This window comes from Plectropomus leopardus, chromosome 17 (genome assembly GCF_026936395.1).
Source record: "Plectropomus leopardus strain MGB_pleo_1.0 chromosome 17, ASM2693639v1, whole genome shotgun sequence".
NCBI classification, from domain to species: domain Eukaryota; kingdom Metazoa; phylum Chordata; class Actinopteri; order Perciformes; family Serranidae; genus Plectropomus; species Plectropomus leopardus.
The window spans coordinates 24,603,394-24,630,335 of NC_142192.1; the positions used below are offsets into that span (position 1 = coordinate 24,603,394).

At 39.9% G+C, this 26,942-nt stretch overlaps 1 protein-coding gene across 6 annotated transcripts in view; it reads right to left on the reverse strand.

Moving 5' to 3' along the window:
• samd12 (sterile alpha motif domain containing 12) overlaps positions 1–26,942 on the reverse strand; it is a 145,904-nt gene that overhangs the window by 69,315 nt on the left and 49,647 nt on the right. For 2 of the 6 annotated variants that reach the window (XM_088090158.1, XM_088090157.1), the window contains exons 4-5: positions 18,404–18,544; positions 13,832–14,112 (exon numbers count right to left, since the gene is read on the reverse strand). In XM_088090158.1, coding sequence (XP_087946284.1) covers positions 13,847–14,112; positions 18,404–18,544 — 407 coding nt within the window. In that variant the 3' untranslated portion in view covers positions 13,832–13,846. Of the gene's footprint in view, positions 1–13,218; positions 13,730–13,831; positions 14,113–18,403; positions 18,545–26,942 lie in introns of those variants that run through there. The other 4 variants (XM_042505969.2, XM_088090161.1, XM_088090160.1 and 1 more) reach the window with 3 other exon arrangements.

Below are 26,942 nucleotides of genomic sequence, written 5' to 3' on the forward strand. Positions count from 1 at the left end.
GTGGAAGGAAGGTCATGCATTTTCCCCTAGACATTCAGAAAGCTCACACTCCAGCCACCCCACTCCTCTGATAAATAAAGTACAGTCCCTTACATGTTTTCATTGTGTCATTTCCAATTATGAAATATTTCTGTGTTCCCTTGATCCATATTTAACAGTAAACAGTTGACAAATGACTGTGGTTCTTTTCAGACAGAATATCCAACTGCAAACCACCTTTTTAAACACTGTGTGTCACTTTCGTGGTTATAACAATTCCAACCCAAAGTCATTAACAGCTCCCCATCAATCATTGCTGCCCCCAACGTGAGAGATGTTACAATAATAATGGATGATCAGGTGTGGTGCCGCGCTGTTGCTAAGTACACCGCCATAAATCCTCCATACACAAACCATGATCCTGGACTTGTGTAATATACATCATTTCCTTTTATGTACCTACTCGTTGCACCCCATTTCTCTCAAAATGTCCTTGCCATCCCTCCCTCTTTCTGCTCAATACCTTTCTCTCGCTCTCCTTTATGCTCGTCTTTATGCATCTATGGAGCTGTGCGTTCTGAGGTGATTCGGAGAATAAATATTCTTTTTATATCCGTCACTCTTGCTCCTGGCTGCACTGGCTGTGTCTGCTCAATGCTCACATAAACATACAGCAATAACTTGCATGTGAATGGGTCTTTTGATAGTTAAGCACTAGAATATTGGACTTTAATTGGAACATCTACATTGTGAATGTACCTCTAGACTCACGGTGTTAGAAACATCTTCAGTATAATTACAGTACTTTAGATTGAAAGAAGTGGTCTCCTTCGAGCACTGCTGTCTGCCTGAACTGCATCAAGGAAGATTTTATTAAAGAGATTAACACTGAAGTTAAAATACAGTATGCATTTACATTAAAGTTAAACTCGACCATGAAATACAGAATGTCTTGGGGGGTCTTAGAATACAATTTTTTTTACATCTAGTGCCCTGTGAAGACAACCTCAAAATCAAATGTTTTCTATAAAAAAAACTTCTAAAAAGTTTTTATGCCATTAGGTTGAAATGTCAAACAGAAAACAGGAACAACAGTAAACAGAAAGCTCATCTATATTGCTGGTGCCACAGCTAAAGGTCTAGTGTGCAGAATTTAGTGGCATCTAGTATTGAGGTTGCCGACTGCAATCAAGTGAAACGTGTCCCATGTGCCACACACGTGTACAAGAACTACAGTGGCAAATGCAAAAACACGCATGGCCCTATCTAGAGCACTATTGAACACTATTGTATGATTTGTCCATTCTGGACTACTGTAGAAACAACATGGAAAACTCTTTGGATGACACAGATTTATAAAGCAGACCAGATACAGCTTTCTAGGCAGCGTTTCATTCTTATGAGTAAACGGACGACAGGCCAGCGAGTAACCATCTCTGTGTGGCTGATTTACAGTTCCTACCAGATTTTGCGGGTTGTTTTGGAGATTGTTGCAGCCTGAAATGCCTGACTGCTGTTACTGATTCAGAGCTTATTGTCATACCCATTCAGAGTTTCTCACAGAATGAGAATCAATTCATGCGTCATCTACAATGAAATAAGATTTTACCTGTTTTAATTAGTACACATGTAAAGTTATGGTGAGGAAAAGTGCAAGTTAGCACAGAATTCACAGGGCATAGCTCCATTTGCATCAATTGATGCAATCCCAACATCCTGGAGGGACTGAGTTGAGCCCTCCACTCACTTGAACTTCTAGACTTTTGAGATGTTATTATGAATCAAATCCTGACAGTCAAATAAGTCATTCTGAGGGGTTGTGACACTCTTTCACAACTAACTTAATTGGAAAAGAGTCATTTTGGGCCTGATGGCATCATGTTACAGAACCAGAAGTTGTAATTCCACTGTCTGGTTACTACGAAAAGTGGCTTCATAGCTCGGTGCACATTCTCGAGGCCTGGTGGAGGAGGAGCCGCTCTGATAAAAAAGGCTCATTCTATGTTTGGGAAAACACAACAATTCTTGTTTTCAGGTGATTATACACTAATGAAAACATAGTTAGGAATTATATATTCCATTTCTTCCAATATGTCCCCCTAAATCCTGCACACTGTTACTTCTGTGCTCTAATTAACACATTTAGTTCTGCTTCTCCACTAAAGCGTAATTTTAGTCCATTAAGTCCAGAAACATAAATATGCAAAATAAAAGACCCTTTAATTAATTCATAGGAAACTATAATAACATGAGCCTATTTTTTTCTAAAATAAATGATCTACATTCTTACTTTGTACATGCAAAATCCCTAAATGACTAAAACTAAGATAATTATACTGCAAGTAATTGTGTACTTTCAAAACTGTGGCATTATCCTATTAATAAGGTATCTAAAGTGAAGTACCAGGGAACAGTTTTATATAATATTAACGCATCAGGGTGTCTGCTCTTATGCATCAACTTATAAGCTTACCACCGCATTACCTCAAAACTGCTAAATGGTCACCCTGGCAACCAACAGCAGGCTAAACAACTCCATGGGTGCCATTCTTCTCCTCTACACGTTCACGTATAGTAAGTCTGGAGCCAGTGCTCAGGCATGTTTATGGGGTAATGGCCAGTCTCAGAGTACAGTAAGTGTCCTCTGGCTATTGATCCAGGTTGGTAAGATCACGAGCGAGTGCTGGGAATCTGAAGGCGTGTGCTCAGGAGTCTGGTCTGTCCACGCTGTCTGGGCTCCTGGATGTCCGGAGGTGGTCAGGGGGGCTGGAGACAGCAGCAGACTGAGTGGAACCAGCCGCACTGCCAGGCGACCGATGCAATGACTTTTTAATGGCTTCTCATATCACTATAAACTAATGAATGTGGCTCTGCGCAGTGAAACCTTACCCACCGCTTCTGGTTTAAAAAGGCATAAAAGAGCAAACTATCGAGCGTTTGGGTTTCATCGACCAGTGGGGTCGTTTTTGTTGCACAGAGTTCAGGTCGTGATTTCACACCGACGTACCATTTACAGCTCAGCTCTGCAAGATGCATGAACTTCATTAAGTTTACATGACCGACGGGATCCAGGGCTCTGCAGAGACTCGGCCTTTGTGGGGCGAGATCACATCTATACAAATAGTGTATCGACGGCTAAGCTCTCTGCAAATTTCCCCTGTTATTATTTCGCATTATAGGGCGCGAGCTACAGTAATGCCTCAAACCTTACTGGACATCTGGCAGCCAAGGACTCTCCGGAGACTCTGGCAAAAGAGCAGAACAGCTCATGTGATGTCAGCGGACCTGTCAAAGCAATCTGTTTTCCTCTGGCGCGGGTCAGAGGCCGGATCACTGTGTGTACACACACAACATATCACGTATGACTTGAGTGCCGGTGCTCTGCCTCCAGCTATTCCACCTGTCCACCTTTTTATCCTGTTTGATTGTCTGTTTATTTCTCTACATTTTCTTCCCCTCCTTCACATATATATTTTTTTAATTCTTGCGGCACCCTCGCTCCTCCAGCTGCATTAAGAGATCTGCACATGTTCTGCCGCATCTAGTGTCCTTGAGAGCCAGAGTTGGAGGTAAGAGCGGGTTTGTTGTATTCATGCATCCCTTTGCTTCTCCCTGGGTAAAACTAGATGAAATGCGCTTCGCCTAACCTTGACAACTCCCTCTCTGCTTCTTTTTTTCCTGCAGAAAAAGAGAAAATGGCCGACTGGCAGTCCAGTGTGAAGCGTTCAGAGTGAAAGTCCGTAATTGGGGGCCCTGAGCAGGGAGTCTTCACTGCATGTCAAGGAGAATTATAGCTTGAGGTTATAAAAAAAAGTCCTTTTTTGTGGGAGGGGGGATTCGTTTCAATATGCCACATTAGTTATGCTCATTTACGTTCCTCTCTCCCTCCTTTCTCGTTTCAAAAATGCAACCGGACTCCATTTAGGGATTGAATGAATGCCATACCAGCTATGGGGTGTCTGCTCTACCTTCATTACCACGGCCAGTTTCAATTCATGCCTTAATGAAAGGAACCTTTGCTTTCACAACAGGGGACGCAATTACTTTCTGTATTTCATAACATTATTACCATCTGAGGTGTGTAGCTGTGTTGTGGATGTCTGCGTTTAGGCTTTGAGACCCTCAGAGACCCACAGCGTTAATGAGCAAGGTTAGGGCACACTGTGTCGTTGGAGCGGTGAAGCCATTTGCTCCCAAATGACATTTCTTTTGTGAGCACGAGCCCGTATTAGCTCCTAATGTGGCGTGTCACCCACGGCATACACACGTTTGCATTCATTTTTAAAAGAGTAAAAGTGCAACTGTAGGAGACTTTATTAAATATGATATTACCACCCGCCTTATATAACTATATGGATAAGGAAAGAAAAAAAACATAATTGACTTTGTCAGACACAGGTATTCACTTCGTCTTTGCCGTAATCACATGTTTCAGGCACTGAGCCATAGATGGAGTCTCTGAGGGAGGAATCTCGCTGACAGGAAATTATGAAAAAGAATTAATTTGACCTTCGCTTGCAGCAAGAAAAAGAGAGAGGGAGGGGGACGGAGGGGTGGGTGGATGGATGGAGTCGAGGGAGGTTTCAGGAGGAAGTGGCTCCACAGAGGGCAGGATCCTGAGGAGGGAGCGGGGATAATGAGAGCTCTCAGCTCCCCGCACACTGGGGCAAGACATCTGATTCACTGAAAAGCCCAAAGGAAGGACAGCAGTCACCCTCAGCTCCTTAAGTCTTCAGAGTGAATGGTTTCAATAAAGACTTTGGAGTAAAGATACTCTGCTCACACATGATGGCCGACAGATTACGTGTACTTTTGGCCTTCCACAGGGGTCACAGTGGCTGAATTTGGAGGGTTTTTGTTCAATTGAGCTACAAGTAAGATACAGTGCGCATTATAAAAGTTTACCTGCTGGACTGCTCAGGTGAGGCTTGCTCATGAACTATTCGATGTGTCACAATGATAACTCTGGTCCTAATAAGAAAAATGAGCAACAAGTCTCTGGAGCCAGATAAAAGCCAAAAGATTTGCTAATTTGTAAAAAAAAAAAAAAGAAAGAAACTGAAAGTAAAGTTTTGATCTCGAATGATTAAAAAAAAACATTTTTGAAACGAAAAATGAGTGTAGGAAAATTTTGATTTTAATTGCTTATAATTCTGGTATTCATTTGAATAAATAATTTATTTCTAATATTCACTTATACATAATTTCATATTTTAGGTCTCATTTTTTCAGTTGCAGAATTTATGTTTGTTTTTTTTTTGTCATTCAAATCTTTTTTTTGTTTCATTTTTTTTTTCACTTTCAGATCTTCTTTTCACTAAAATTGAAAGTTGACCAAAAAAAACTCAAGTTAAATACAGTAATTCCCCCCCAAAAAATATGTACATACTTGCAACACTGATGTTTAATCAGACATGGCGAGATACAACAAGAATTCCTGCACATGCTCACATGGCGCCTTGCTACTTCTTAGTCCCGCTAACAATGTCCTCTCTTCAGACCTGTTAGCATTAACAAGTTATTGATTGTGCTGCCCGTTTTCAAACAATCAGCTGACTGTAAAATGAAGCGTTCATCTACTAGCTGGGGAAAATGCACAACCTACGAGTGCGAGCCTTTATTTGTGCTTAGCTCAGTTTCTCTCCAACATTCAAGATCTCCATGTCAGCAAACGATGCATGTTGAAGTACTGTAGTTTAAAAAACGCGAGAAACAGAAGACAGAGGAGGACATGCTGCTCAGCAAAGGTCTCTGACTGAAGAGATTTCCTTTATGAAGCCATGAGGCGCAGAGAGATAATTCATTAAGGTGCCTGCAGCGATGGAACAGAGGTCTACTAAAGCACAACAGGAAAGCTTCCTTCATTTACTGCCCCGAGGCCACAGTTCTCTACAAAAGCCGTATTGAACTTTCTCACCCTGGGACCTGAATAAGAAATGCAGACTACTGTGTCTGAGATTTGTGCTTATAAAAATGTTTTTATACGTAAACAAATGTTAATCACAAACACCTACACTGTGTCAAAAAAATAAACTATAGGTGCTCAAAGATTTTGTATTTATTTAAATTTAAATGTTTGCTTTTATGGTTTCTGTGATTGACTGACACGGTAAGAATATAAATTATAGGTAAATTTTTAACATTTAGAAAAATACTAAGTAAAAATACAGGATAAATTGCAAACAGACTTTAAAACAAATGGTTTTCAAATTTTGGTGGACAATTACAGGCACAAAGTGAAAGAAAGTGAAACTGTAAAGCATCTATGTCTAATTTCTTTCAAAGTTGTCTCCGTCTCCTCTCTCAAATGAGACTCTGTTACAGTAAATGAAGCATAAACAGCGAGCCTGTGTCTACATTCACAGATTAGCGCTATGTACTCAGAAAACCACTTTCATAGAGCTCCGTCAGCTGTGTAATTCAAGTTTCTTTTAAGAGTGATGATTTCACAAGCCAGTAATAGCATATTTACTGCCATAGCAGTGTTATTGAAAACTCTGAAATGGTTATAAGCATGAAATTGAATACAGAAGAAGAGTAAAATGAGATTTTTCTTTTTTTTTTTAAGAAAGGGAGAAATATGACGGCTTAACGGCTCCCAATCTTTGTATTAGAGTTAATTCACAGAGATTCAGTGCAGTCACTGGAGGCCTTTACAGGCAACTATGTGAACGGTTAAATGCCATTATCTGGAAAACAACCTAATTAATCATCACATTCTCATTCCCACTTCTCCATTGTCTCAATGTTTGACTTTTTAAGCTGTCAGAGAGGTTAATATGAAGCCATAACTCACTTTCATTCATCTGAAGAGAGTTGGATGCTTTTGTTCATCAGCTTGTCCTTTACATATTGTCTCAGGTGTCTTCGCTTGTTTCTATGGATACACATATTAAATCTAAATACAAACTGTACAATGAACATGCCTGTGTAAGACACACATAGTGTGTGAGATTAAGAAGGATTTAGTGGCATCTAGCGGTGAAGCCTGCAGATTTTGACCCCCTGCTCCTGGTTAGAATTCATACAATGTTCATTGTTCGAGGGGTTTTATCCAGGAGCAAATTATCTGCAGAGGTCTCTTCGCCTCCAAAACAAATCAACCAGGTGAATTAAAGCCTTAAAAGCACTGAATAAAGTAGTTTCACATTAAAAAATGAATGCTTCTCCAATGCAGTTTGGCGTGGCAAAGACATGTCACTGGCCCAGCAGCTGCTAATCGCTGCTCACCTGTCTTTGATCATTTAAGATCCAAATGTTCAGGATAAAACATATAAAAATGTAAAATATCCCCAGAGGTCTCCTCCTCTCCAAAACAAACAGGGCGAGTGATTTAAACCAGTATAAACACTAAATAAAGCAGTTGCGAGTTTTAAAATACTGCTCATTGTGATGGGGCTACTGACCACAGTGGCTGACGTGAAAGTGCCAATGCCCCTATCGTTTCGCTACCGTGAAAACATAACGCTGCAACATGGTCACGACACACATGATGGCCAGGTGAATCGCCGACTCACATGTGGCCAAAATGACTCTGAAACTCAGAGATCACGTGTGACGTCAAAGACTCATTAAGGGTCCACACCCACACATGGTTAAAGCCTCCGACTCCCATCCAGTCTGGTTAGATCTGAAGAAGCCGGTCGGACAAGAAGTGAAACTCAAACAAGTCCAGTTGCCTACGACAAAACACTTAAAATTACAAAGACCTGGAGGACTGAAAACCTTCAGCAACTTATTTTAAGGTGAAGAAAACACAGAGATTTGTATTTTCAGGTTATTATACACTAAAGAAAGCACACTCATTAAATTATATTTCCACTTCTGTCAATACATTCGCCTAAATCCCCCACACTAAACCTTTAAACTCGTATCTTGTTTTTCAATTTTCTTCTGTGTGTTGATCTTTTATTAAATGTCCTTTCTTTATTTACTTGTTTTTTTTCATGTGATGACATTTTATAAAAGCTTTTGTCTGTCGATTGTATCTTTTGTTTTCATTTCCTCCCTTTCGAAGTACAGCTGTTCCTGACAAGAGCGTTTCAATAAAAAAGACTCACCATTAACTGTCAAAAACAAGGTTTTATTGTTCATCATGCAAGGCATTAAGCTCCGCAGCTCTGTTTTAGAGTGAAAACTGTATAACTGCAGTTGTGATGACGGTCACATTTTAATGTCAGCTGAAGGAGGACGTGCTCCTTCCCTGATGACTTGAGGAAATCTGACAACTTTTAAGACGTCAGTTTGGTATATGAATGGCAATCAGATGAGAATCCATAGCCTTTTGTTTTTTTGCATTTCCTCAGGAATTGGAAAGTTATGGATTAAAAGACACATTTCACCACTGCTGTAATTAAATTTTGATTTTATGTTATTTCATGTGAGAGAAAAACTGTTTTCACCTGACAGTAATGATATTCATACGCATGAACGCAGCATTACTTTGCATTTCAAATCAGTTTTGAAGCCCATATTGACAAGGTAAAGCAATTCTTACCAGACTGTCTTGATAAGGAATCAAAAGACAGCAAAACATGCATGGGACGATCATAAAGTGGGCTTATCTGCAAAGGAGACACCCACGGGTATCCTTATAACCCACTTCAATCAGATATCTTGAGGTCAGAGGTCAAGCAACCCCTGTGAAACAGCCATGCTGTTTTTCTAACGTTTTTCCGAGTTATTAAGCCCCATTCCTGATAAACTAGCATGACAAGATGGGATCACTGTATTCCTTATGTCCTCTAGTTAATGATACCAGTTTCATCACTCGAGCTGTAAAACTCAGCCCAGTAAAGCCTCTTAAAGACAGGAATGTCAGCTCGTTATGTACGGACATTAATCGCATCGCGATTAACGCGTTTAAGCCGACAGCACTAACATCTTTATGTTAAGAAATAACTTTGAGTGTGTAAAAATGCCAAGAAGATGAAACATTAAAGTTTTGAACTGTACTGTGAAGTGTCTTTTTACTAAAATTGATTTTATAATATTAGTATCAATCAAAGTATTGTCAGGAGCCAGCATCGAGTCAAGGTATCAGTACTGGTATCAAAAATTTTTGAACAATCCTATCAACACTACGAGCAATCAGTGTTGACATCACTACTGATGTCATTTTCAATTAATGTCCAAATTTGTACTTGATTTATATAACCATATATGATCTCATCCTGAGGAGGTCAGCATGCTTCAAAGAGCTTGTTGCATTGAACACTGTCTAAAACCTCCCTCTCCATTCACCTCTCTGATGTCACAATGTACGAGGTTGACAGTTTTGGCAGTGATTGGGCAAAATGTGCAGAGCGGAGAAAATAAACAAGATGTGAACCTCTTTATCAAGCTCTCTCTCCATCACTTCTGTCTCCATCGAGCAGTCGTGCAGTGGAGGAGAACAGCACAACTAAGTACCCTTGTTTTGCACCCTGCGCTGACTCCAAAGTGCCACTATCAGGTCGTCCTCTCAAACACTCTGAGGCCGCTGTTGTTTGGGTATCACTTTCTATTTGGAGTACCTCGCTCCGTCTCTGTTGACTGTAAGCAATAAGTGATGAGCCTCCACTCTCCGCCGTCCCCGAGGCAAAGAGACGGAGAGAGAGGGAGAGGGGGGAAATCTAATTATTTCCCTCCCATGGCCCAGCAAGCCTTAAAGGTTAATCACTGTCCGTCTAGCTAATTCTGTCTGGGTACACTGCAGTAATTACAACACCTCGCTCTCTCTCGTCTGCTCTCTCGCCTTTTCCTCTATTGTGTACCTTGCTCGCTCCAGCGCTCTCCTCTGCACTCCCTCACGTTAGAGATGGTGGACGTCTCTCTCCTTCTGTCTCTCGTGCTCCATCATGTTTCTCTTCGTGGTAAATCTCTCTCTTCTCTTCTATTTGCCATAAACCTGTATACCATAAATTTAAAATGATGCCTATGCCTTTATCTTACAATGATTAACTGCTGTCTCGATTAATTCTGCATAAACAACATTTATGCAACACTAGTTCCAATATAGATGGATAGATAGATAGATGGATAGATAGATAGATGGATAGATAGATGTAGATAGATAGATAGGTAGATAGATTCCTATTATGTGCATCACTCTGCTGTTTTGAGTTACTGTACTCATAATCAGAAATACTTTATTGATTCCCAGGGGAGAAACTGTGCTTCGTTATAGTCGCTCTGATGCCAGCATAGAGAATTATCGCATCGTAGAAATATGTAAAAGCACAAGAATGTAAAAAAAAAATGTAAAACTATAAATACAGTAATAGTAACAATTAGTACAATATGTAAATATAAAAAAAACATAATTATAATAAAGTATGTACAATATAGAAAATGTGTACAATATAAAAGTGTGCCTTATGCTACGATACAATGTATTAAACTAGTATGTTAGTTCCAAATATAAAAAAATATCAATGTGTGTGCAAAGCTACAATGAACAGGAATATATTTATTACATATCAATATAATATATATCTATATATACATATAGAAAAAATCAAATATTACAATAGTTTTGACCAAATGCCTCAATACTGATATTGTAGGAAAGTGGTAATAATGACTATTGGTGCTTTCACAAAATATTTAAAAAATGAAAATTTGGATAAATAATCATCAGTAATGTGGGCATAATGACTAAGTGGGTAAAAGCAAATAATAGGACAACTATGACAGTCTGGTAAGTACAGATAATTACATCATTTTACTGTAATGCAGCAGCCCAGAAGAAACCGTTGGCACTGGATGTTTCTGCAAAAACATGGAAATGCCACATCTGTACATTTCATACACGTCTTTTCAAGTGATGTAGTATATGAACTGACACTGTCACGTGGAGGAGGAGGGGATGATGGATGGCGTGACACTTAAGCAGGGCGCCTGCCAAACCTGGTTGTTTTTCCGCAAGTCATCATCTTTTCCTTCAGCTTTGTAGCTACCAAACATGGGTATCTCTGAGAGATCTTTTAGTGTGTTTCTACAGGGGAAAATGCCTCGAAAAAGGGGTGTTTATCCATGAGACATTACTGTGTTCCCTGCCAAGACAGTGCCATGACAAACGGTTCTTTTTTACTGAGATGTCGCTGACTTTCCTGCCTGGATAGTGCCATGAAAAACAGTTGTTTTTCACAAACGTATTGCTGTGTTTCCATTGAGGATCGTGCCACAAAAAGCGGTTGTTTTATACCAAAAATAACTGCGTTAACTGCTGGGATAGTGCCATGAAAAGCAGGTGTTTTTAACTTGACATTGCCCTGTTTACTGCTGGAATTGTGCGACTAAATGCTGGTATTTTAGGCCAAACATGATCTTTTCTAAAACAAAACTAAGTGATTTTTGTGCCACGTTAACCACAGCGATGTTTCAACGAATCTGCTACATAATAACATACATATGTAACATATCCATGTTTTGCTAAAAAGTTTACGTTGAAACTTTAAGTTTACGTTTTTAATTGCTGTTAATTGATAGCAAAACAGTAAAACACTGTATTTATGTAAAACGGTTTGGTACTGCAGTTAGCAATGCATTTAAAGTTAGTCTTGCTAATCCAACAATAGGCTAGTGCTTTTTGTTTCTCAATCAATTTCTTTTAGAAAAACAGACAAAAATATTTTACCCTCAAATCCCAAGGGACTTCATTTGGGTTGGACAGCAGTATATTTACTGTATATTGTGGAAATACAGAAATGAACATTTTTCTGTTTTACAGTAATACGCTGTAAAGTCATTTTACAGTATAAATACTGTGAAATTACGGTATATTGATGGCATCTGTGCTGCAAGCTCTTTACTGTTATTTAACAGTGACATTTCTTTGCAGTGTACAAGGCCATCTTCAATATTACAATATCCAACAGTTGATGTAATGTGAAAGATCTATAGGATGTTTAACAATTTTAAAAAATTCAAACAAACAAGCAAAGTAGAGCAGAAATAATAAATAAAAACAGTAATGTTTTTCATTTGGCCTTTATAACTTAACTAACAGTTTTTTAAATCGGATTTATATTTGAGAATTTGCTGTATATACAGTATATATACATATATATATAGATGCATAGATATATATAGATATACATATTTGCACACTGCCTACTGTATTAAGATGATTTTATATATAGAAATTTCACAGATACACAGATGTATTTGTCTTCCAAAAGATCTCAGAGGGAGGAGGGTTTCCTTTTCTCACCTCCTCTCTTTCTCACACTCCTCACTTTCCATTTTCTCTGTCTTCTCACCTCCTCTCTCTCTCCCTCTCTCCTTTTCTTTGTCATCCTACCTTCGACACCTACTGTCCTGTCTCTCTCTCTTCACTCTTCCTGCCATTCCTCCTCCTCATTCTTTTTTTCTCTTCATCATAATCATCATCATCTCATCACCACTCCCAGCCACCGTCTTGCTCTCTCTCTCTGGCTCGGCTTCCTGCTGGTTACAGCTGTATTTCCCTCTAGCAGCAGCTCGAGGAAGTGTGCCGTCGGCCTGGAAATACTCCACCATCTCTTCTCCTTCCAATTTCTCGCTCCCTGCCAAAAGCATCTCCTGAAGCGACAGCTTAGGAGACTTAAAATACTTCTGTTTCTGTCTCCTTCTTTTCCCACTGTTGCACATTCTCATCATTCTATCACTTACTTTCAGTGATACAGCTGGTAAATACAAGAAACTTCAAACAATGGTTACCATAAAGCACACAATAACTGCCGAGATCAAATAAAAAAAAGTTTATATTTAGCATTCATGCATATAATTTCTTATCTATAGCAATTTTTCATGACTTCCTGTGATAATTCTTATAGGTTTATACATAATTCATGTGATGCAGAACAGCATGTACGCATAATTTTCTCAAATAAAAACACAGAGACATTTTCTAACATTCCTCGTCCTCCAGATCTTCAAGTTTTAAATTTCTTAATTCCCTACTTCCACTAAAGTTGGGTTGATTTCCGGTTTTGCCAATCTGTTCTGGTGTATGTAATAAAACCATTTAGATTTTATGTAAACCGGCTGAACCAACATCTGTCATTGTGACACATTCTGGCAAATTAAAAAGACAGCAACCTGTGACACTATTATGGTGCTAAATATAACTTGCATTGCATTAGTAATGAGTAATATGACAACATGACCAACAATCATCTTTGGATATAAACAGACTAACAGAGCCGCTAGTAAGTCTCTGCAGGATTTTGCAACGTTGCAATTGGAAAAATTCAAGCAATTTCAGCCAATCCCCTTGAATTCTGTGCAACCTTGCAATTTTATCCCATCACCGCAACTTTATTGCAAATTTGACGATTTGTATGTATTGTAGAGCTGCTTGCTGTGTTTTGATTCTTATCTCTCACTCTCGGTTTATGTCGACACTACTGCTGTGCCTGTGAAAGTCACACACATACTGACAGGATTAACTGTAAGTATCATGCCGCTAACGCTACCCAACATTTACCAAAAGGTTTAATGACTACATTGAGCCGTTTCACTGTTAGTGAGAGATTATTGGGAGTGTTTTAATGGCACAATGCTACCATTACAATTGTGTTAACTCGTGCCAGGCAGAGAGAGAAGAAGGAAAGCAGCTGCCGTAGAGAGTCCTTCCCCACACTGGCCCAACCCTAACTTCAGCCAATATTTCTGTTCTGTCCCTCCGTCCTTTCTCCCCGAGGCCCAGCCAGGCTCCACTAACAGGCTACTTCCTGCTGAGGCCAGCGGCCTCTCGCTGCTGAGGCAAGGTGGGCTGTCGCTTCTCATATCATCAATACAGAGGCGAGGAGGAGAGAGGAGAAAAAAGAGTGGCGAAGATGAGACAGAGTGCACGAGGAGGATGGGAGGCTGAAAGTAGCCCTTAGCAAAGTGTCATCACTCAGCTAAACTCTCTCTCGCACTCTCTCTTTCTCTTTCTATTTTCCACTTGCTGGGGGACCAAAACAGCAGCGGGGGATAGGAGCTGCTTTATTACACTCCAAATGTTTTCCAAGAATTTTGCCCGAGTGACAAAGATCCTAAGAATTTGTTTCTCTGCCCCTGCGGCAAGGCCCTGCTTGAGAGTCTGTGGGCAGACGGGTGCTGATGGAAGTAGCGGTGGTGGTGCGGTGTGCTGCTGGTAGCGGTGATGGAGGAGGGCGGCTGCTAGAATTGCCGTGTAAGAGACAAGAGAAGCTGAGAATCACGGGGCGATGTGAAGAAGGCAGGGAGGGGATGGAAAACAACAACACCTGGCTGTTGTTACAAAACTTGCAACAGGATGCAGTGTGCGAAGTGTGAAGTGCGCTATGTAGACAGCAAAGAAATGAGGTTAAAGTGAGAAACTGCAGGGTGTCACACTGTGCATATAGAATAATATGACAAAGAGAGGGTGATGGTGGTCTCTTGTATAACAGCCAACTGCTATAATGAAATGCAAATTCTGTAAAGTTTAAACAGCAAGGTTAACAGAGGAAAGCTTGCTGGAGCCTCATACATGAGTCTGTGGTGAAAAGTCAAATTCAGCGTAAATCAGTTTGATGGGTGAAAATACTGCACGTTCAATTTGAAATAATGACAAACTAGACAGAAGCAAAATAAAACTCAACAAAACCATCGCAGTTCATCTTGTTAGTGGTCAAATTAGTTGTTCCACTGTTCCAACAATCACCAACTCTAATTTGGATGAAAACAAACCCTCAATTCACAGAGTTAGATATGATCTGCACGCTGTTTATCCTCGTGGTCTTTTTATGCTTCTCTCCTGTGCACGCAGCAACAGTTTTTATTTACACATTTCAACAAACATGAAATTAATTGCAACTAAAAAAAAAAAGGGGGAAAAGACAGTTACGGTAATACGTTGAGTTATACAGAAGTTTACACAGAAGTTATCCTGTTATAACGGATTTTGCTGCCGCTCGTTTTGCAGGGGAATGCCTGTTCTACTCTAATTCTATTTCCATGGTTTATGCTGAAAGCTACAAATCATTTCAATGTCTCATGACTGCCGGGGGAAACCCTTCTTTTATTGGACAAACTTTGTTCGTGTGAGAGAAGCGGTTTCAAAATTCAATCCAAAATACTTTCTAATAATAAGCTTATTTTTTACAGGAAGGTCATTTCTTAAGAATGTATCCCGAATTCAGAGAACTCTCTCCTCTTTCTGCAAAGCGTGATAAACTGTTTATCTCCTCTTACAATTATACTGACCATGCTTCCTTTTTTTCAAGTATTAAACACTGCTTGAAAAATGGTGGAGGTATTTGTTCTTCTATCAGCACGCCAGCACCGATTATCCTCGTGCTTGCGTTGGAGTGAAATAGCACCTACACATATTGTGAAGATGAGTGTCTTGCATACAGTAGGTAGACTCTAGACTCTACAGTCACCCTGAAACATGATTGGAAACTTCACTTCTGAAAAGCAGCCTGAGTTATACTGAACCTGTGGGTGAGTAAAGTTATCAATGTTAAAAGTTCTCTGTAACTATTTTAATCACGAGTAGGCTTTGGTGCAATGTTTTTTGCAGCAGGGCGCATATTCACACACGTACATGCATGTGACATTATACACAGAGCTGGTTTCACACCAATCTACTGATGTGCCAAGACTTTTTTTCATGAGTCAACAAAAGCAGCCACAAAAAACAATAACAGATTTAAAGAAAAAAAACAAACCAAAAAAAATTGGTGTCTATATTAAGCCTCAAGAACATACAGAATTAATTTTGGTAAGGAATACTGACTGTGAAAAACTACTTTGTTGGTTCGTAAAAAAAACAGTTACACCACAAAGACAAATTCACTTGTTCATGGGAAACAGGAGGGAGCTAAAGGTTAAGCTGTGTATTTTTTCTTTTTACTTTAGTAGGTACTGCAGAAGCTCTAAGTATGTACTGTTGCATTCAGTATGCACACACTGTTTAACTTTTAAGTTATAACTGCATACATTGAAGATTCTTAAATAAAGGGCTGTACTCAACTCATAATTATGCCAGTTGAATCAGATTTGGCTGATCAATATGAATATTCAATGATTTTTTTCTATACAGAGTTTTGAAGTTTGAACAGGCTCAGTTCAGTGTGACAGTGACATTCAGGTGAAAAAGTCAACAAGCTTAAAGAACTGACAACATTTTTTGACAACACTCGATATCAAACCATAGCCAGAGACTGTGTCATTAAGTTGCCGTGAGCTGTAAATTCACCAGTTCACTGCAGAAAAGAGTAGGTAATGTTTTCTCAGAGCCTTACAGTATATCCCCCTTTGTGCGGCTGCCTGCATGTCTGCAGCTCCATGTAGCAAAGATCATCGTGAAAGTGAAGAGCACTCACTCCGCAGCAAAATCAGAGGGCTGAAACATCTCAGAAGTACACTGCACAGCATACTGATGAGCAAAAAAAACAAACAATCCTAGCGACTCCTCAACTTGAAGCAATCACAGATGATGATGATTTGAATCTCTGAATTTTAAGGCGCAGGCCTACTAAAATATTATATTCAAAATGGTAAAATTACATGTGCATTTCTCTGTTATTGCTATTTCATAGTTATGACCGGCTACAGCAGAACATCCTGGTACTTTCGGTATATTGCATTTGACAAACTATGTATTGGGACATTGTAAAGCTTTTTCTGGCATACTAAATAGTGTGGTAGAGTGGGTATTGGAAAGCACAATTAGTGATACTGACTACTTGCAAGGCTATATGTGAAACGCTGTAGCCGCTGAGCTACTTAGGCGAGTCAGCCTGGCTGGGTTATAAAGTTATTCACTCATACCCACCATTTCATTCAACAAAACGTTATTGAACAGGGACAATAAAGCTCTCTGAGCTTATAAGCTTACAAACAGTAAGTTAGCAAAATCTGCAGCTTGTTAGCTTAGCTTAGTTGCAAATGGGATATTGACTCCTCATGTAGAAGTCATCTGTTCTAAAGTACAGCAGAAGTACCTCCTATTCTTTTTTGTCATAGTGCAAAGCTACTGCATGATGGGATCTCTGCTAGTTTGATAACTTGACAGTCTAAATCAACAGACCAGTACTGACAGTTATGAAGATTATAAAAGTCCAGCAATATCTCAGTCTTCAAGATACTTTTCAACAAACCATAATCAGACAGAAAATCATCTCACACGCAACTCATGCTTTCCACCCTGAATATCAGCTCCTCCCCTCAGGCAGATGTCTCCCTAAGCAGACACTATCGATTCAAAAACTCTTTTGTCCCACTGTCCATGAAAGCCATCAGCACCATCTTGGCCAAAATGCATGTACGCCATGGTTATATTTCTCATTTTGCTGTTCAGCACAGTATTGTTGTAATTTGTGTGCATTTTTCATGATGATGCAGATAGGCGTGTGCAATCGATGGACGAATGTATTTGTTGTTTTTACTGGTGTCTTTTACTGTGTTTGGGTGCATGTATTGTTGTTTTTGCCATTTTCATACTGCAGACTCTGTGAAGTCCGAGGCAAATTTCAATAAATCAATAATAATCAATAAAATCTATCCTATCACATCCTTCTCTCATAACGGTCTGCAAACCACCGCTGTTTTGTGGAACAATTCTTACTCCATTGGAGGAGGTTCAATAAAAGTTGATGGTTCAACACCGACAGTGAGCTACAGCAGCTGGGGTGACCTCAAGGTCAACTGGTAGAGCGTGTGTCCAATAAAGCAGAGTTTTGCAGTGTACCAGGTTCAATATTAACCTACAACCCCCCCCAACATGTCACCCCCACCACCATTCCTGTCTGCTGTACTATTAACAAAAATGCCCAAAAATATTATCTAAAAAAAGGTACAATAGCTCAATAGCCCTCTGTTTTGGACTATTTGGCTCTTACAGGTCAGCGCTGCAAATATGGCTGGCTCTTAGGTCACGCTACAAATTCCTGTGTCTAAGTTCATTAAAAGTTGAACTCTTCTGGCAACTTTGCACAGATTTATTTGTTTCTAGGCCTAAAAGTTGCACCATGTTATCATATGCCAGTATAGCTTGAAAAGACATATTGGTGGACTTCAACATCAAGACATCAGCATATATAATGACCGCTCTGTGATCAACTTAAACCAAAAGAAACCAAAAAAGAAAATTTGTGCGTGACACTGGTCGTTGCATAATTATTTCTGATTCATCACTTCCTGTGAGCTTTAAAACATGCAGCGATTGCCATGACTACAGATGGCGTGCACATAAATGCTGCACAGTAAATGATTTGAATATTTATCACAATGTGAGATGTCTGTGTCCTTGTGAATAATCTTTACCCGCGGGAGATACAGATACAGTATGTGCTGCGAAAAACGTGCAGTGTCTTAAAGCTTGTGAGCGTAAATTATTATGCTGAATGACACACACAGTGTCATGATGACATGTGTTCAGGATGTTTTATATATCTTATGACGGACCGAGAGGGTGAGAATGAGTGCTTAAAGTTCTACCTACCTTGTGTGAGAAGTTGAAGGGTCCTGACTTCCTCCCGGACACGAAGCTGCAGGACCTGCTGAAGGATGTGCTGCCTCTGGGCTTCCTGCATGATACCCATTCTCTCCAGCTTTCTGTCCGTCAATCTCATCAGAGCCCGCCCTAAACAGAAAAAAAACAAGATTGCATGTTAAAGCTTGGGGAGGCAGTTATTTTTTTTTAAAAAGATTATTTTTAGGGCTTCTTGCCTTTATTTAGATAGGACAGCAAGCGTGAAAGGGGGAGAGACAGATGACGACATGCAGCAAAGGGCCGGTCCCGGACTCGAACCCACAGCTGCTGCAGCAAGGATGTGGCCTCTGTACATGGAGCGCCTGCTCTACCAGGTGAGCTACTGGGCGTCCAAGGCAGTTACATTTTGGGCAAAAATAATGAAAGACAAACCAAAAGAAAACTAGACTTCTGGCCGTCCTCTTGGCTCTGCTTTAAGGCTTTAGAAAATCAAGTCCATGACGGTAAACTTTTACCGCTCAGGTCATTTCAGACAGAGGACGTTCTCACTGGTGGTTTCGTGTGATTCAATGGCTGAGAATCCTGCAGAGAAAGTTGCTAATCCAGCATTGGCAACAACTTGCATACACTGCGAAGAAACCCAAGAAATGGAATTATCAAAAAGGGTCTGAAAATAAAGCAAATACGAGTAAATTTTGGCAAAGTGTGTTAGAGATGTAGTTTGTTAACTAAAGCCAAGGCTCAATGCTGCAGCTTTAAGTTCATGTTTATGTAGCTGCCTCAGGGAGTGCTTCCTGAATTCTGTTACAGTGTTGTCTGACCCTCGATATGTTAACAATAAAGCTTCTTGATTTTAAACTAATGTTAGTTTGAGCGTCAAATCACAGTTCGTCCTCATGTCACTCCCTGCCCCTACAGACCACCTTACTGGAGCAGAGCAAGCAGATAGCAGCAGCAGTTTTGGAAATGGACCCCCAGATGGCAGCCACGGCAACAAATCCAGCCAGTGGCTGGGACCCTGATAGCCCCGACTCCCCGCCAGATCAGCAAACTTTCTGTTGTGCCATTGCGCAGGTTAGACCAGGTGCTTTTGCTGAAGTGTCACAGGGGCGTGTTGAGCCTATTTGTAAACCCAAGGCATGAAGCCCATTAAATATTGAATTTTTCACCAGTTCTGATGCATGTGCAAAGTTTCATGGGTTTCTGAGCAACTTTGGCTATTCAAAACTGTGATTTGGACGAGGAAAAAAGAGTAGGAGGATAAAAATACCTTTAGTTTGAGTAGCCACCAGCTGCACTTAGTGCTCGGGTTCTAAGGAGGCTGTATTTTCAAATTCTACATTTTATTCTTTATTTTTCTATTTCTTGTGTCTTTTCCAGATTTCTGCAACTTTGAGGGACATAAGTAGTGGGGATTCAATATGCACAGTTGGAGACACTCTTAAAGGGTAAAAATAAAGCATTTATGTCAAAACAGAGTTGGGAAACACACAAACAAATATGGTCGGGAGATTTCAGCGGCACTAATTGTGCTGTGCATGTTGATAAGAACATGCTTCTGACATAAAAACAAACTGTTATTAAGAACCTCTGCCTAATATGTGAATGTCGATTAGTCTTAAGCCGAGAACATGAGGCACATTCTTCTAAAACACAGCCCAGGTTCTTCATAAATATCGGCAGCGTCTGTCCCTTGAGCAAGAATCCCTCACAGCTCCGTCCTTAATTGCAAATCCTTGTATAAAATCCATAATTTAATCATCCAATCAGTGTCGATGAGAGGGATTTGGGCTGCTGGTAAGATGCAAGTGGAGTGTGGCGTAATTATTAACGCTCGTTACGAGTGCCTTTGTAACATGTGGGATGGTAAGCAGATAGGATGATAATTCAGGGTAATTACTAGGCGTTAGGTTGGACCCCGACAGCTCCTTTTGCTCCCTCGCCCTGACGACTCCCTGGGCGAGAAACTGGCTCTGATTGGATGCCAGCCGAGGAGAAAGATCAGTCGCGATAGGCTCGTGGAGGTTATTTTCCCCGTTTTCTCTCTTCTCTTTTCATCCCCTCTATAATCAGATCACTATCAAATATGAAGCTTCATTCATTAGTGAGTCATGATTTGAATCAGTGTTCTTGCCCCTTTTTAACACAACAACAAAGAGAAAGGCAGACTTTATGATTTCATGTCTCTTGACTTGTTTAGGCAATCTATTGTAGATCGTTAGGGCAAGCCGAGCCCCACGCTACCACTTTGCTACCACAGCACAGAGGGGAGTAGTTGGCAACGCTAAGTACCCTTAAGTGGTGGCGGTTGACTGTGTTAGGTCAATGTTCTCCTGCCTTAACAAAAGCAGCTCTTTGCTCCATACTGCGGCCAGATGGGGGTAAAATATCAAACACAGTAAAGATGCTTCAATGCAAAAATGGCACTGACAGTACCCATTACATAAACATTGGGGAGCAAAGTAGAGTCATAAAGGCTCAGAAGTGTGAGGAGCAGGTTAAATTTGAAGATGGAGAGAAAGAGATTAGTGAGGTGGAAAAGAGGGCTGATGAATCGAAGGCGGGGTGGAGGGCAGAAAGTTGAAGAGGTACAAATTGACAGAAGAAAGCCAACATGCACATGCTGTTATAAGTCTATAAATATTGACCAACCATCACTTGGCACCTCATCTTGTAACCAAAGATAGATCGGCATGGCAACAGAGGTTCATTTTTTCTCTGCTTCAGTGATGTCTATCTCACATAACAGCAGATAAAAGAGATGCAACAAAGCTCTCTGACCAGGAGATAAATAGATGGTTCACACAGCAGCTCTGATAATCTTTTATTGAAGGACTCACATGTTGACATGGAGAGAGTGTTTTTAACTCCACTTTTGTAGACATTGGCCTTAATTCCTCATTGCTGCTGTTTCTGTAAAAATGTAATATCAATATAATTGCATAATCAACTACTTTTCCTTCTAACTCTACTGAATAATAGATAATATTGTAGTACAATATATTGTAGTTTTACTGCTTTTGCCAGATTCTGAGCCATCAAAAAAGTTGACAAAATATAGAACTAACCATCACACATTGTTATCACACCTAGTCTGCCACGCTGCAGACCACTGTTCAAGACCAACAAACAGCAAAAGCAGCTGTTGTTTTTAGTGAGTCACTGCTCTCTTTTCAGCAGCTTTTTAGCAACCAAAACATGGATGTTTTAGCTGTGCTTCCACCAAAAATGCAACAGAAAGTGATTGTTTATTACTGCATTTCTTGCCAGGAGAGTGTCACCATTAATGGGTATTTTAAGCTACAACATGATCTTTTCCTAATCATAACTGAGTTGTTTTGTGTCTAAACTTAACCAAACAGTTGTTGCAGCATAAAATTCCAATATATCTGCTGTATAATAACAAGCAAAGGTAACATACATATCCAGGGTTTGCAGAAACACACAATGCCGCCATTTATTCTGGGGATTGGGCTGATGTGCATAAAATACTTAATACATAAAATGTCTTTCACAGCCAAAGCAAGGTACAGTATGTTATCCTACACAGTGAAGGCATGCATGTTTGCTGTTAATCAGACTCCCGAGTTGTAATTCCATGTTAGACCTCTTAAAAAATGTATTGTATTCAAAGTTGAAGTTCTACATCTGGGAAATTGCTCTTATTTGCTTTCTTGCTGAGAGTTAATTGAGGAGATTGATACCACCCTCATGTCTCATTAAATATGAAGCTAAATCCAGCTGCTGGCAATCTTTAGCCTAACCAATTCAGAGATGCAAATTAATCTGAACCTGTCAGTTCATTTTGGATTTCTGGGAGAGTTATCAACAGGTTAAAAGGAGCGTTTCTGTTCGTCTTTTTTTAGCTGTTAAAGAGGGCACAGTCTTCAATGAACCTAAACGGATTAATAGGGTCAAAGGAACAGTGTGTAAGATTTAGGGGGATTCAGTGGCATCTCGTGGCGAGGATTGCAGATTGCAACCAGCTGAAACTTCTCCCATTTAAAATGTCTTCAGTGTGATTTGTTCAGGAGGTTTTTAACAGGAGCCAAGTTATCTGCAGAGGTGTCCGCCTCTCTAGGACAAATGAACCTGGTGATTACAACCAGTAAAGCACTGAATAAAGCAGTTTTCTGTTTAAAATCAGTGTTTCTTCAAAGCCGTTTGGCATGTCGGAGACAACACACTAGTCTAGAGCCTGCTAGTCGGTGCTCACCTTTTTTTCTTAATTAAAATCCAGACGTTCAGGAGGTTTTTACTGTGAGCCGAATTATCCACTGAGGTCTCCTTCTCTCCAAAACAAACAGACCAAGTGATTTAAACCAATAAAACACTTGCATTTAAAATATCTGTTTTGTTGACACTCTTCTTAGAGTCTTCTTTAGAGTCAGTGTTTGATTTGTCAATTCTGGGTAACTGTAGAAACATGATGGTACAACATGACGATCTATGCAGAAGAGGGCCCACTCCCTATGTATGGCTCATTTTAAGGTAACGAAAACACAACTATTCTCATTTTCAGGTGATTACACACTAAAGAAAACATACTTACTAAATTATATATTCCATCTCTGCCAATTTATATACCCATGAATCCTACACACTGGCCCTTTAATGAAACCACTCAATTATGAATCTAAATGTATAAACCATTTAGCATGAATGCTTCATTCACGATGTAACTTGAGGTGTTAAAACACCCATCCTGGTATTTGAAAAGCTTGAAACAAGAATAGTATTAATGTGGGCAGCTGGAGTACAGTGGACAACTAGAATGTGAGCAGCTCGCAGATAACAGCGGACAAACTGCCAGTTCTGTGCGGTGGGTGCCAACGCTTCCAGTCGGCGAGGCAGTATCAACAGGGTGGAACAGCTTCTGTAAAGAGTCCAAGCTTTCACTCTCTTGCCCTGCAGTTCTGAGCCATTGGCTTCGACAATCCCACCAAGCCTCAGCTGGGAATTTTTCAAACCACAATTAATACACTGAGCAGTGTAGCATGGCCGTGAGGAGGAGGAGGAGGAGAAAGAGGGGGACAGAGGAGGAAATTGGTCAAGAGGAAATAAATTAGGAACGAGAGGGAGAGATTCTTGAAGAAAAGTTAAATGCCTGGAAGTTATAGAAAAATACTGAATCCACTGTTAGGATATTAAATTGACATAAAGACCACAGCAGGGCCGTGTGATACAAACAAAGTATTATGTTGGCTTGTTGCACGGTTAATTCTACAAGATTACAGCAGTATGATAAAACATCGACCTCAGTTCATTTTGTAGGTTAACACAAAAAAGACGATGGCAAAAAGAAGACATGGCAGAAAATCATTAACTGTTGACCTAAAACATATATTTTAGACACATTGTTCACTCCTCGCTTTACAGCAGGGAAGTTAAGGCAGGCAGCTAGTTCTAAATATGTTTAATCACCACACTTTGACTTTTTTTGCTCCATCACTTATTCTGTGGGCCTGTCGTTGCAGTTTTTATGATGGAGTATTGATTGGATTCAAATTTCTCTGACACCTGACAGAATCTGTTGTCTCCTATTCTCTCTCGATATTTCCAACGCTACACACATTTTGAGCAAATCTGTCAAACTTGGGCAAAATGAAATGTTTTAATCTAAATCCTATGTACGTGACAAGATAATTTTCTCTCTCTGATCGTCTTTTAAAGGGGAGCCTGTGACTGCAGTTGAGCAGTATAAATATTCAGGATCCATCTTGGAACAAACAATTCTATGTATAAAAAGGCAAACCAACAATTTTCATTGTTGTCTGCTGAGAAAGTTTTTGTTTATTGGGTCACTTTTAAAATTTGCTATGATCTGTTGGTTTAGTAATCTTAGTCTGCAAAACAAAAGTCTTTAGGGAAAAACTGTAAGTTTCTGGTGTAAATTTAAATGATCTTTGACACACAGAAAGCTCAGCCAATCTTACTGGACTTCCATTACCCTCTTTAATTTGCACCCATCAGGACAGAGGTTTAGCAGATGTGGCACAAACAGATATATGAGGCCTCTTATTACATGTATTATTATTACATATATGTGCATGTATTATTATTAAATATATGAGGCCTCTAAATGACAATGATAATGTGTAATGTGTGTAGCTGTGCTCAGGTACAGTTCAGTGTCCAAACAAATAAAAGGAACTGTGCTTTGGGGTCAAGAGTACTCAGATCTGGTTCTGGGTCCCTGATTCCTTGTTTTGGGGGCTTTCTGGTTGGAAAGGGCAGAATGAGCTACATTCTTTTCAGCATTAGAAGAAACAGGAGCGGATACTGCAACGTCAGGGTGTATTAGTAAAAATGTGTTTCCAGTCGTTATTGGATCTTCTCTTGAAATAAAAATGTGCATAAAACAAATGGAAGAAAATCTATTATCTGACCTACAAACTATATTTGCATTTATCTGCTTTCTGTATATACCAAAATACTGTAGCCACCCTCCAACCTTTCCTCAAGCCTTCCCAGCCTCCCTCTTCCTCACTGTCACTTAACTATTCACACAGCATCTGGACTACCATACCTTTCTGCTCTCGCTGGAATGAGGTAAATAATTTCCTCCTCTCTTTCTATAAGAGGGTTAGTGGATCCAGACTCCCCAGAAGATGAGCTGCTGCAGCTTTCACTGAACTCTAAAAATCTTTCTCCTCCACCTCCTTACCTTGATTCTGGCTGTTACCTGGAGCAAATCCCTCTCTGACTCACATCCAAGAATCTGTAATTTATGCACCACACCTGCACCAACCACATATCATTCAGCACTCCAACACACATCTCCCCATACCCGTCATACTGAACCTTTACTGAACTTCTGCTGCTGCTGACTTTGTCCACTTGTTAGTTGTATTTTTGTTCATATTTAATATTGCTTATAGTTCATATTGATTGTTGAACATTTATTATCTCTTATGTCATTTGTGTCTGATCTTATTCTTTGTAAATACTTGTGGAGTCTTTGCCCCTATTTAAAAAATCTATAGGGCGTGGTCTGCAGTGCATGGTGTAAGGGCATTAAGGCGTGTTCAACTCCATGTTTTGCACCATAATCTGGGTGCAAATTGACAGATTATCGTCCCGGCCTACTATTGGGACCGATATTTGGTATTTTGCCTATTACCTGTATCAGTATTTTATTTTAATGATCGCAGAAAAAATTAATTAATTAAAAAGTGCAAAGACAGAGTCAGCATGGGAGGAACATTTGCACTTCTACTACTTCCTCTACTTTTATTTTGCACTTTGTCCCTTAATTAATCATCGGTGTGTTTTGGGTGTAACACATACTCAACTAATCAGTGTCATCTCCCATTGGCTTTTAAAGCACATTCATCTTTGAAAAAGCTGTGTTTACCTCTGCCATAAGATAGTCAATTGTTAGTTGTCAAATACCAACATTTTGGGTTGGTGGTTCAGTTCTACTAACAACTTTAAATGGTGGATTTGGCAAATTGGAGAGGTGTTTTTTCTGATGAGGTAATGGATCTGCCCATGTGCGAAACGAAAGCGCCATCTGCAGCAACAGCAGGAATCCACCAAAGCTCCCTGCAGCTAGGTAGGCGTGGGGATAAGGAGTGGTGAGTGTGTCCTCGCCTTGTGGCATCCCAAGAAGTGCCACACAACAATGAAAGTGGTATGATGATGTCAGAGGACGGGAAAACAGAAGCTCGCTGCTCCCTCCCTGTGTTGAAAGCAAGACTGTGCGCATGTTGTGAACCTGCCTATGTAGATGCATTTAACTATTTGAATAACGCACCCTTTACTGTAAATAAACAGAAAATACTGGGCCATTGACTTTAAACTATGTTTTTGTTGGTCAATGACGCAATCACTTTCTGCTGCCTTTAAATCTCATCAACAATGCACCAACCATGTGCCTGACCAGTGGTGTAGTGGAGGGTACATGCAGCTGTATGTGATATACCCACCTCTTTTTCAGACCTTTTCCAAAAAATTCACTAAAAAAAAGCCGCTGGAATATATACTGGGTTCCTGCAGCTTAAGGTAAGTTAGATTCAAGACATTTTTAGACTTTTTTTAAACAGCACTTGCAAGACTTTAAGTTTTAACCAAAACTGAAGAAAAAAAAAAGTATTAGAGTATGATAGTTTTCTGTGCAGGGCCACTGACCAAGCGTCAGTATTTGACAAGTTGGGAGAGAGAATGTGTTGGACCACACCTCAAGATCTATACAGCTATGGGTACACCTGCAGGAGCTAGCCATGGAAATGTCTACTGCACTGGTCTGAAACTAGCAATGCTTTGCACCCGAAGTAAGACAGGGCCCTTTAATATAATGCAACATTTGAGGATGACACAATTCGCAATTTCAATATGCTTGCATAACAATAAAGCCACTTAATCTTGAATCTCTTATTAAACAAAAGCTACATTGTAACCATACAAAAAAAACCTGATCAGCTGCATTGTACTGAATGTATTTTTTACATGCAAACCAAATATGTACACACACCGATACTTCAGAGAAACACACTGATGTGAGTACACACACAAACACATTGTCCCTGGGAGTTAGATTAATGAG